Genomic DNA, 11893 nt, shown 5'->3' on the forward strand with positions numbered 1-11893 from the left:
GAGCTCCTTTAGAGTGAGAAAATAAGTTCAGTCAGACCAATCCATATTCTTTTCAATGAGAAACAAAATCTCAGATCAGAATAAAGCCACTTCAGTTCTGAGCATAATCTCCTTAAAAACTGTTTCATTCCATGCATCTGGTTTCCATCAGTCAGCAGTACTGGAAAAACTAGAAGCTTCTAAATGTACCACTTTAGTCTCAATTTATAATAGATTTGTTCATATCCAGATATGTATATTCGCAACAGAAATGATCATTAATGTTATTGGGTTCTATTAATTAAACAGCAGTGGGTTCAATGATTACTTGACCAATTTTAAGTCCTATTGATTACTAATGATATCTAATTGTTTAATGAAAGTATCTGTAACATAAATTACAAAGCTTTCGAATGTGTTTTTAAAATACCTAAGAGTAGGACTTCCCTAGGTCCAGCGGTTAAGACTTCATTTTCCAATGCAGGGGGTCCAGGTTGGATTCCTGGTCCAGGAACTAAGATCCCACATCTCTCTTGGCCAAACAAAGAAACAAAAAAAACCTAAAACAGAAACAATGTTGTTACAAACTCAATAAAGACTTCAAAAATGGTTCACACTAAAAAAAAAATACCCAAAGATGAAGAGAAAGAGATGGGTGGAGTGAATAAACACTACCTTTGTTATCATAAGTCATAGACTATGCTCAAGGGCTCTTTCAGAAAAACTTGCTGGATAAAGCCCCAAGACTTTGAAACAGTATCATGTTCAACCTTTTTATCTCCGCAATAATGGATTTCCAGTCAACATCTATAATCCATTCCAGGTCTTACATTTTTCAATTACTTGTTTTTTAGCATCTTCTTTGTCATTGCTGTGAATTTGTATCTCTTCTCTCTATTTTTCATCCTTATGCAGGCATATCTGAGTATTAGTTTCTGGGACCCCTGCAATAACCCTGGAAGGTGTGCAATTCCCTCCATTATTGCAGATGGCGGTGATAAGCAGGGCAAGGTTACACTGCCCAGTCAAGGTCACACTGGGCAAATGGCAGACTGGAGACTTTTAATGAGCTCTAAGTGACTGCAAGCATATAATTTGCCCCCCTTTGCTAGACTACCTCTTAAAACCACATCACCCCTCGTATTTACCTCGCCTATTTGATATCACTCACTTTTCCACTTACCTTTAACTGTTTTGAAACAATGAAATACATGCCTCTAAAATTTGGTAGAATGGAAATGATTTCGTTGAGTATCTTTCTGAAAAGGTCTTGGCCTGCCTGAATAATTACTGGTGAAATTAATGTCATTCTGCTAACCCCTAAAAGTGTCTGACATTCTTTCTTTGTGACTAATTATTTTGCAGACGGCGCTTTAATTGCAGGATGTAGGAGGTACTTTCTATAAACGCTTAACATTACAAGGGGACATGATCTGCAATCTTCAGATCATTAAACTTACTACCAGGAATAAGCATGCTTTGGGGACCAATGACATTTGTCAAAAGAAGCCCGTGTGTTCTGTGGAGGGCAGAAGGCCAAGCTCGAGAAAGGCAGCCTGATAATTGTTCTATGCTGAGTGCCTTTAATTATTTACTAGAAGGAAGATATGGACGATCCAGGCCTTCTCCAGAGAGATGGCTATTCAAAGAACAGGATACATAAAATCACTTCCTGAACTGAAATCAATGCCTAAAATAAATTCCCCAGGACATTTTTTCAGGCAGTTTGCAGCCATCACAAAATGGAAGCTGAGGAAGCTGCTGCAGCTGTCCTGAACAGATCTTATGTATAGTTATTTATTACCTGCCCAGACTAATATGGCTTCCCTTGTGGCTCAGACAGTAAAGAATCTGCCTCCAATCTGGGAGACCCAGGTTTGATCCCTGGATTGGGAAGATCTCTTGGAGAAGGGAATGACACCCATTCTAGTATTCTCACCTGCAAAATTCCGTGGACAGAGGAGGCTGGCAGGCTACATTCCATGGTATCCCAAAGAATCAGACAGAACTAAGCAATTCACACTTTCATTTTCTTTTCTCAGAAACTGTGTTCCCCTCATGTATTCTTACCTGTCAGCTGGTGCCTAAAGCATCTTCTGGAATGATGTATGTCATTAATGAATAAAGGTCATTGGACAGGAAGACTTAGACCTTGATTCCAAAGCTAGATCCCAACCTAACCTGATAGGTGGCTCTGTGTAGTTTTTGTGACCCCAAAACACAATTCAGAGATAGCATGGGCATTTTTTAAGCATATTCTGTACATTTCAGCATCTGAATAATGGGAGAAATATTGAAAACGCCCATTTTAACATTCTACACTAGACTGACAGATTTAGGGATGGGGTTTTAGCCTTCACCTATGAATTTTTAAGCAAACTAGAGTGTTTATTTTCCAAAATAAACACTGAGTTCAGTGATCTGATTCATTTGTTCATTAGCCTGTTTTCTCAGCCAACACATTTAATTCATATTTACTAATACCGTCTATGTGCTGGGCACCCCTCTAGATGCTGAGCTGTCCAATCTACACCAAAGAAAAGTCTCACTCATGTGGAACTTCCATTCCTTCTGGGAACACACACACACACACACACACACACACACACACACAATCACGTAAATGTGTGGCACTGAGGATGTTGATGTGTTTGGAGGGAAGTGGACACCTGGAGAAGAGAGAGGTACTACTGATGCCTGGGAGCACTTTGACTCTAGAGTGGTCTCTTTGATGAGACATTTGAGTAGAAGTTTAGCTTTGAGGGTATACAACCAAATGTTTCTGGTAGAGCAAATAAATACAAAGGCCCTTAACAGAAGCAAGTTCGTCTTGTTTGAGAAACAACCAAAAACAAAACAAAACAGCAATGACAACAAAAACTGGGGTAGCAAGAACAGAAGGAGGATGAGGGAGGGAGATGAAAAATGTGAGTGGAGAGGTAGGCAGATCAGAGTGAGGATCTGGATTTTACTCGACTGAGAAGGTGTGGGAGGCAGGAAAACATGCCCCGTGTAACCGCTCCCCTAGGCTGTGAGCATGAGCACTGACTATGAGGGAGAGTCTCTACCCCGAATCACTGCACAGAGGTTTTGTGAAGGGAGACTAGGCTCAGCTGTCCTTACCTGAGGTTTGAAGTGAGCAAGGTGTCCCAGCTGGCCTGGAAGAAGATGGGGGCTGCTATGAGCTCTACAGATGGAAGGGGTGAATTCTGCCAACCATGTCAATGTGCTTGGAAGAAGACCCCAAGTCTTAAGAGGAAGCACAGTCCTGGCCAAGGTCTTCATCACAGCCTGAGAGCCTTCTTGTCTAGAGATCCCAAGTTCTCTCTTCCTGGACTTCTGACATAAGTTGTCACTGTTGTTCAGTTTCCTCAGTCGTGTTTGACTCTGCACCCCCATGCACAGTAGCACTTCAGGCTTGTATGTCCTTCACTGTCCTCCGGATTTTATTCCAATTCATGCATTGAGGTGATGATGATATCTAACCATCTCCTCTTCTGCCATCCGCCTTCTGCTTTTGCCTTCAGTCTTTCCCAGCATCAGGTCTTTTCCAATGAGTTGGCTCCTTGAATCAGGTGGCCAGAATATTGGCGCTTTACTTATGAGTTAATAAGTAGAAGCTGTTTTAAGCTATGAGTTTGGTAATTTCATGGCTCAAAAGAACACTAATACACAACATTGTTTACAATAGCCAAAACCTTCTTTCCCATCAACAGACGAATGGACAAAGAAGGGCAAAGTAAAAATGGAATTTATTCAACCATAAAGAAGAACAAAATTTTGCTATTGCAGCAATATGGAGGGAATTATGCAAAGTGAAAACATCAGTCAGAGAAAGATAAATAGTGTGGTACCCCTTATATGTGAATCTAAAAAATGCAACTAGCTAGTGAATATAACAACAAAAAAGGCAGACTCAACTAGTGGTCACCAGTGTAGGGATCCATTATAGGGGTTGGGAAGTGGCAGGTACAAACTATTGAGTGTAAGGTCAGCTCAAGGATGTATTGTACAACACTGGGAATATAGCCACTATTTTATAGTAACTGGAAATGGAAAGTAAGGTAATCACAGAGAGAAATGCTTTGCATAGGGGGTGGCATGGGTCTGCCTTTGTTTCAAAAGCTAGATCAGGCAACCTTGAAAGGAACAGACTGCAGGCATGCAGGCTAGCCATTGGGAGGTCATTGCAATAGTTCTGGTGAGAGACGGTCACTGGCCTTGACTGTAGCAGTATAGATTAAATGTGCAAGAATTAGTTGGATTATTTTAGAAGCTAGAAATGATTGGACTTTCTGATTGATTGATGAGATAGATAAAAACAAAAAGGAGGATGTATGTATCTCACTAGGGATGTTGTCTGGGGTGATTTTAAGAAAAGAGGGAGGTCTGGTGTCCCAGAGAGGGAGGCTAAGAGGAAGAGAGTGCAGACAATGAAAGGAATCAAGTGTTCATTTTGAGACATGTTAAGATTGAAATGCTCCAAGTCACATTCACAAAGAGACAGCAAATAAGACATTGGCCATAAGAATTTAGAGTGCAGAGAGATGCTGGAGTTGGGGATATTAATTTACGAGTCATTGGCCTATACCTCGTGCTTCCCAGGTGGCACTAGTTGTAAAGAACTCACCTGCCAGTGCAGGAGACAAAAGAAATGTGGGTTGATCTCTGGGTCGGGAAGATCCCCTGGAGAAGGGCATGGCAACCCACTCCAGGATTCTTGCTGGAGAATCCTGAATCCCTGAAAGTTTGAATTAACACAGAAGAGGAATGAAATCCTGAACCCTGACTCTATGCCAATAGCAACTAGCCCTTCTTTGCTTATCTTGCTGCTGCGGCTGCTAAGTCGCTTCAGTCGTGTCCAACTCTGTGTGACCCCGTAGACAGCAGCCCACCAGGCTCCCCCGTCCCAGGGATTCTCCAGGTAAGAACACTGGAGTGGGCTGCCATTGCCTTCTCCAATGCATGAAAGTGAAAAGTGAAAGTGAAGTGGCTCACTCGTGTCCAACTCTTAGCGACCCCATGGACTACAGCCTACCAGGCTCCTCCATCCACGGGATTTTCCAGGCAAGAGTGCTGGAGTGGGGCTCCAGTACCTTCTCCATCCTTGCTTATCTTAGATTCTGGCAATTCTGTTGGGAGCTCCCAAGCCAACTGAGAAGGCATTCTAGATAGGAAGAGGGAATCCAGGAAAACAATGCATTCAAAGATGGGATTATTTTAAAGAGATATGTTGAATACTGTACACAGTTTAATTTAGATTAATTGAAAATAGGCATAGTCTCACACAGGGCTTCCCAGGTGGTGTAGTGGTAAAGAATTCACTTGCTGATGCGGGAAGCACAAGAAATGTAGGTTCGATCCCTGAGTTGGGAAGATCCCCTGGAGGAGGAAATGGCAACCTACCCCAGGATTATTGCCTGGAGAATTCCATGGGCTAAGGAGTCTGGTGGACTACAATCCATAGGGTTGCAAAAAGTTCGACATGACTGAGCACAGTCTATTCTATTTCTCTAAGATTTACAAGCAAACATTTAATGAGATAAGTTTCGTCCCCATGATGGATGTGGACATTGAAAAGCAATAGAGGACAGAACAAAAGAAATATGAAAACATATGCAACAATGTGGATGGATTTCAAGAAGTCTGACTATGAAAGAGAAAGAAGGGAGAATTTGATAATTTGAGAAAGATGTGAAAACAAAGATTTAGTGTTGTGAAGATGTGAAAACAAAAATTTTAGTAATTCAAAAATAGATAATGCATCCATATGATTCTAAACGTAAAAGTATACAAGCTAATTGAGTGAGAAGCCACTGTCTGTTGATCCCTCTACTCCAGTTCCCATCCTAGGCTCACCTCAATATTCACTGATCCATTTCTTACATCCTCTCCTTAGTTTCCTTGAACATAAATAAGCAAATACAAAATAGGTTCTTCTTTGGCTGATTCATGTTGATGTTTATTAGAAATCAGGTTTTTCAATTAAAAATAAATTTTTTTAAACCTGAAAAAGCAGAGCAAATATAGGTTCTTATCTTCTCACTCTTATCTAAACAGAAGTTATTATTATACAGTTCAATTTCCTTGCATGCTTTTTTCATTTTACTATATATCTTGAGAATTTTCCAATGTCAGCTCCTAAAGAACTTCCTCATTCTTTTCGACCGCCTCATATTATTTCCCTGCATCATCAATTATTCAGCCAATTCTTTACTGAAGGGCCCTCGACTTCCTTGTATACTATTTCTATTGCCAATAAGGTTACAATGGATAACTTCGTTTATGCATCATTTTGCACAAGTTAATGTGTACAATAAATCTCCAAAGTGGATTTCTAGAGCAAGAATGTGTTGTACTTGTTATAGCAGATGTTGTTGTTGTCTTGTTGGCTTGCTCTTTTGGTCATTTAAAAAATGAAGCAAACTGCATGATTTAATTATAGAAGTAAGGAGCAGGAGAAAGTCAGAGTGTAAAGACACAGAACTGATATGGATAGGAAAGACTCAGCTTTCCCAAAAGAAGGACATGGAAGAAAACTGGAGGGATGACTCCAATAAGGAATCTCTCCAATTCCTTATCAAGAGATGACAGAGTTTTTCTGTAGATTTGGAGGCTAGATCACCTGCTAAAAAGGAGAGGGTTGTGGCTGGGACTAGAAGCTTGAATGAAGTGAACTGGTGTTGAATTGGATTCCGTGAAGAAACTGAAATAGAAGAAAAGGGAGACAGAAGAATCTCCAGGCAACACTGTGGGACCAGTTGACACTGGAAAGGGCTGGTGTTGCTGCCTACAAGAAAATATCATCAGAGTTTTAATGTAAGAAGACAAAGCAAAATATAAGAAGACAATGGTTGAGTGGGATGGAATAAGCTGCAAAGAACAGGACACCAGCTCCATTTTCACTTTTCCATTAACGAGAAGAAGCTTGACCCTTAGGAAAGAACAGACACCTGCTGTTTCTCCTGGCTCTGCCACTTCAAATTCAGGTGATCACAGTGAAATCAGGGCATCTCCACTGTTTCCGTTTTTTTATCAGAAACTTGGGGATTCTTTGTAAAAACTTTATCTATATAGATGATAAATGAAACATGGGTTAAAAACATACTTGTTAGGGAGAACTAATGCAAGCTATACATGAAAGTCCTTTTATAGTACAACAAACTGACATCATTAGCTCAGTTTTGTTAATTCTTGTGTAAAGTTACATGAAATATTTGATGAACTTGTAAATAGTTTGTCCTCCTGAAAGTACAGATTATTTCTGATCATAACATAAATTATGATTACCAGACAAGAGTTTGAACATAATATATGTACTATATGTATTTATACTACATATATATAAAGCATATATATTAACTATATATATATTACATATATAAAGTGTATATAAAAATATATATATATATATATATATATATATATGGCATGTTTAGGTAAGTAGAAAAAATAGATAAATATCTTATATCTTATTTTTAAACATAATTCCAAACCCAATTCATAAAAAGAAAGATAATTTTCTAAGTTGTTATTACTGTAGCCAAACTTTATTTTTAAAGCAAGCACTTGACTAGTCTAATACGTTCCATTACTTTTCTCACATTGTGAAACAAGTTGCTGATTGAAGTATAATGGATATAAATGTGTTTTTGAGTGGATCAGTATATCATGTTCTACCCACATCAATGTTAGTAGAACCAACTTTCCTGCTGTAGTACTGAAAGTCCCAAGTCCAGGGACTCCGTCAGTCCCCAGCAAATTGGAGCAATAATGTTCACTTTGTCACAGTTATGCTATCTTTCAGTTCAGTTTAGTTCAGTTATGTCTGACTCTTTGTGACCCCATGAATTGCAGCATGCCAGGCCTCCCTGTTCATCACCAGCTCCCAGAGTTCACCCAAACTCATGTCCATCGAGTCAGTGATGCCATCCGGCCATCTCATCCTCTGTCATCCCCTTCTCCTCCTGCCCTCAATCCCTCCCAGCACCAGAGTCTTTTCCAATGAGTCAACTCTTCACATGATATGGCCAAAGTACAGGAGTTTCAGCTTCAGCATCAGTCCTTCCAAAGAACACCCAGGACTGATCTCCTTTAGAAAGGACTGGTTGGATCTCCTTGCAGTTCAAGGGACTCTCAAGAGTCTTCTCCAACATCACAGTTCAAAAGCATCAATTCTTCAGTACTCATCCTTCTTCACAGTCCAACTCTCACATCCATACATGATCGCTAGGAAAACCATAGTCTTGACTAGATGGGCCTTTGTTGGTAAAGTAATGTCTCTGCTTTTGAATATGCTATCTAGGTTGGTCATAACTTTCCTTTCAAGGAGTAAGCATCTTTTAATTTCATGGTTGAATTACCATCTGCAGTGATTTTGGGGCCCCCCAAAATAAAGTCTGACACTGTTTCCACTCTTTTCCCATCTATTTGCCATGAAGTGATGGGACCAGATGCCATGATCTTAGTTTTCTGAATGTTAGTTTAATTCAGTAAACAAATATTTGACAAGAGCACACCATGTGCTGGTAACTGGGGAATTTATAAGCATAAATGAGGTGTGGGTGGAATGGTAAAAGTGTTTCATGAAAGAGCACAGGTTACTGAATCATACCACTCAGGGCTTATAATTTTAGTTCTACCACTTATTAACTGTCAATGCTTAGACTCAGGGAAGCCTCTGGATCTCTCTGAGCTCCATGTCCCCATATGAAATTGTTGTTGTTGAGTCATTTAAGTCATGTCTGACTCTTTGCGACCCCACAGACTGCAGCACAGGCTTCCCTGTCCTTCAAGGTATTCCAGAGTTTGCCCAAACTCATGTCCATTGAGACAGTGATGGCATCCAATCATCTCATCCTGTGTCACCCCCTTCTCTTTCTTCTTTCAATCTTTCCCATCATCACAATCTTTTCCAATGAGTCATGTCTTAACATCAGGTGGCCAAAGTATTGGAGCTTCAGCTTCAGCATCGGTCCTTCTAATGAATATTCAGGATTGATTTCCTTTGGGATTGACTGGTTTGGTCTCCTTGCAGTCCAAGGGACTCTCAAGAGTCATTTCCAGTACCACAATTTGAAAGAATCAATTCTTCAGTGATGAGAACGTGAAGACACATAGCAAAGATAGTATGAAAATGGTTGTTGAATAGTATTTATGTTGTTTGAAAAGAAATAATCATACTTTCCAAATTCAAACATACACCATCCACACCGGCAGACACAAGGACAAGTGCAAACTACACAAACAAATGAATATGTTCCATCAAAGCTACAGGGCTAGTTTAGTATATGCCTGATGTCACATAATCTCATTGAAAATTGCTCTTTGTCCTGATGCTTCTCAGCTGGGAAATTCAGAGTAGAGTGAAATAGGTATTAAAATGACACTGGAGAGAAGATGAAAGGAAGCCCCATCTGTAGACACATTCCCTCCCTTCTGATGTTGAGCCATTACAGATCCAAGAAGGTATGGAACAGAGTAGGACAAAGGGGCTCTGGCCTCATCATTCTGGCCCATTCTTACTCAAGAATGGTTCTGGAGTTGCATTTCCCAGTGTGAGAACACAACTCTGAGGACAGTGCAGGAGAAAATCTTTCAGGAGAGTGGAGAAAAAAGAAAGTGTGGAGGCAGGAGGTCTGTCAAGCAACCACATTTGTTTTTGAAAAGGGGATGCAAAGAAGCCCAGAGCCTCCATCCTGGCCGCAGTGGCCGCTGGTCTCTGGGGTCATCTAGCGTCCGACCTCGGAGCGTGCATCCCAGGACGGTGACACCCTCCCCTGAGCTTCGGCGGCCACACAACCTTCCAGGGAGCTACAATGGAAGAATCGCAGGCAGAACTCGGTGTGGAGCCCCCTCTGAGTCAGGAGACATTTTCCGACTTGTGGAACCTACTTCCTGAAAACTTCTGTCCTCCGAGCTCTCCGCACCCGTGGATGACCTGCTCCCGTACTCAGAAGATGTTGCCACCTGGCTGGATGAATGTCCGAATGAAGCGCCCCAAATGCCAGAGCCTCCTGCCCAAGCTGCGCCGCCACCAGTCACCCCGGCACCAGCCACCGCCTGGCCCCTGTCGTCCTTTGTCCCCTCCCAGAAGACCTACCCTGGCAACTACGGTTTCCGTCTCGGGTTCCTGCATTCCGGAACAGCCAAGTCTGTGACCTGCACGTATTCCCCTTCCCTCAACAAGCTGTTCTGCCAGCTGGCCAAGACGTGCCCAGTGCAGCTATGGGTCGACTCGCCGCCGCCGCCCGGCACCCGCGTCCGCGCCATGGCCATCTACAAGAAGCTGGAGCACATGACGGAGGTTGTGAGGCGCTGTCCCCACCATGAGCGCTCCTCTGACCATAGCGATGGTCTGGCCCCGCCTCAGCACCTTAGCCGGGTGGAAGGGAATTTACGCGCGGAGTATTTGGAGGACCGGAACACCTTTAGGCACACGGTGGTGGTGCCCTATGAGTCCCCCGAGATCGAGTCTGAGTGCACCACCATCCACTACGACTTCATGCGCAACAGCTCCTGCATGGGGGGCATGAACCGGCGGCCCATCCTCGCCATCATCACACTGGAAGACTGTCGTGGTAACCTGCTGGGACGGAACAGCTTTGAGGTGCGTGTTTGTGCCTGTCCTGGGAGGACCGCCGCACTGAGGAAGAAAATTTTCGCAAGAAGGGGCAGTCTTGCCCCGAGCCACCCCCTGGGAGCACTAAGCGAGCACTGCCCAGCGACACCAGCTCCTCTCCACAGCAAAAGAAGAAACCACTGGATGGAGAATATTTCACTCTTCAGATCCGTGGGCGTAAACGCTTTGAGATGTTCCGAGAGCTGAATGAGGCCTTGGAGCTGATGGATGCTCAGGCTGGAAGGGAACCAGGGGAAAGCAGGGCTCACTCTAGCCACCTGAAGTCTAAGAAGGGGCCTTCTCCCTCCTGCCATAAAAAACCAATGCTCAAGAGAGAAGGGCCTGACTCAGACTGACGTCTTCTGCTTCCTGTCACCGGTTGACATCCCCACCCTCACCCCCCGCCCCTTCCCTGGCATTTTTTGAGACTCAGGTGCTTAGACCTCTGCTTGGTGCAGGTGCGCCTTAGAAAACCCCTGGGATTCTTCGTCTGCTCAGCCTGCGGCTCTGCCAAAGAGGCAGACCTGTGCTCGTGGTTTTCTGGGGATTTGGGGGGTGCTGGCGCTTTCCAGCTTAGCTTTCAAGGTTTTTACTGTGAGCGGGGTTCGGGAGAGGTCAGAAGCTGTTCCTGCATGTGAGGAACATCTTATAACCAGCCATACACTGGGTTGGAAAACTCAGTCCTCTGCCGTACTAGCCAGGGAAGCTATCTTAAGTTGTTCGATTTTCTCCTGACTTCATTGTTCACACCTATAAAAAAACTGATAATCATAACCTACCTCACCGGGGGTTTGTTGTGAGGGTTAATGAAATAATGTATGTCTGGCCCCCAAACCATCATTTGATTCTATAATGTCTGGGACTTAGTGCCTTTTATGGGTGCTGGTCCTTTGTCCCCCTGGGTGGATGATTTGACAGTTTCTGACTGGATGGCTGGTTAAAGGGAAGATGTCTCCAAGTCCCTTCTCTCCTGGCCCTGCCAGATCATAACCCCTTGGTGAACCTCAGTGCCAAAGGGGAAAGCTCACCTTATCCTGGATCCCAGTGGCTTCCGTCCCTGCTGTATCTGCCAGTACCTGTTTCATTTCCCCCAAATGCTTCCACAGATTCCTTCTGTGCTCTGCAGGGCACATCTGCATGTGTCACTCACACCCCTCCTCTTCCCTTTTTATATCCCATTTTTTATATCAATTTCTTATTTTACAATAAAACTTTGCTACCAAAAAAAAAAAAAAAAAGAAAGAAAAGGGGATGCTTTCAGAATCCTGAAAGTGAGCTTTAAGGGGGCCACCA

At 42.9% G+C, this 11893-nt stretch overlaps 1 protein-coding gene across 1 annotated transcript; it reads left to right on the forward strand.

Annotated features, from left to right (window-relative positions):
• The first annotated feature begins 9797 nt into the window (after nucleotides 1-9797).
• Nucleotides 9798-11060, forward strand: LOC128049822 (cellular tumor antigen p53-like). The gene is given in 3 exon segments (XM_052642142.1): nucleotides 9798-9882; nucleotides 9885-10610; nucleotides 10613-11060. Coding segments are annotated over 3 exon segments (1155 nt in total). The 3' UTR covers nucleotides 10957-11060.
• The last annotated feature ends 833 nt before the right edge of the window (nucleotides 11061-11893 follow it).

Source organism: Budorcas taxicolor, chromosome 6 (assembly GCF_023091745.1).
Source record: "Budorcas taxicolor isolate Tak-1 chromosome 6, Takin1.1, whole genome shotgun sequence".
Lineage (NCBI taxonomy): Eukaryota > Metazoa > Chordata > Mammalia > Artiodactyla > Bovidae > Budorcas > Budorcas taxicolor.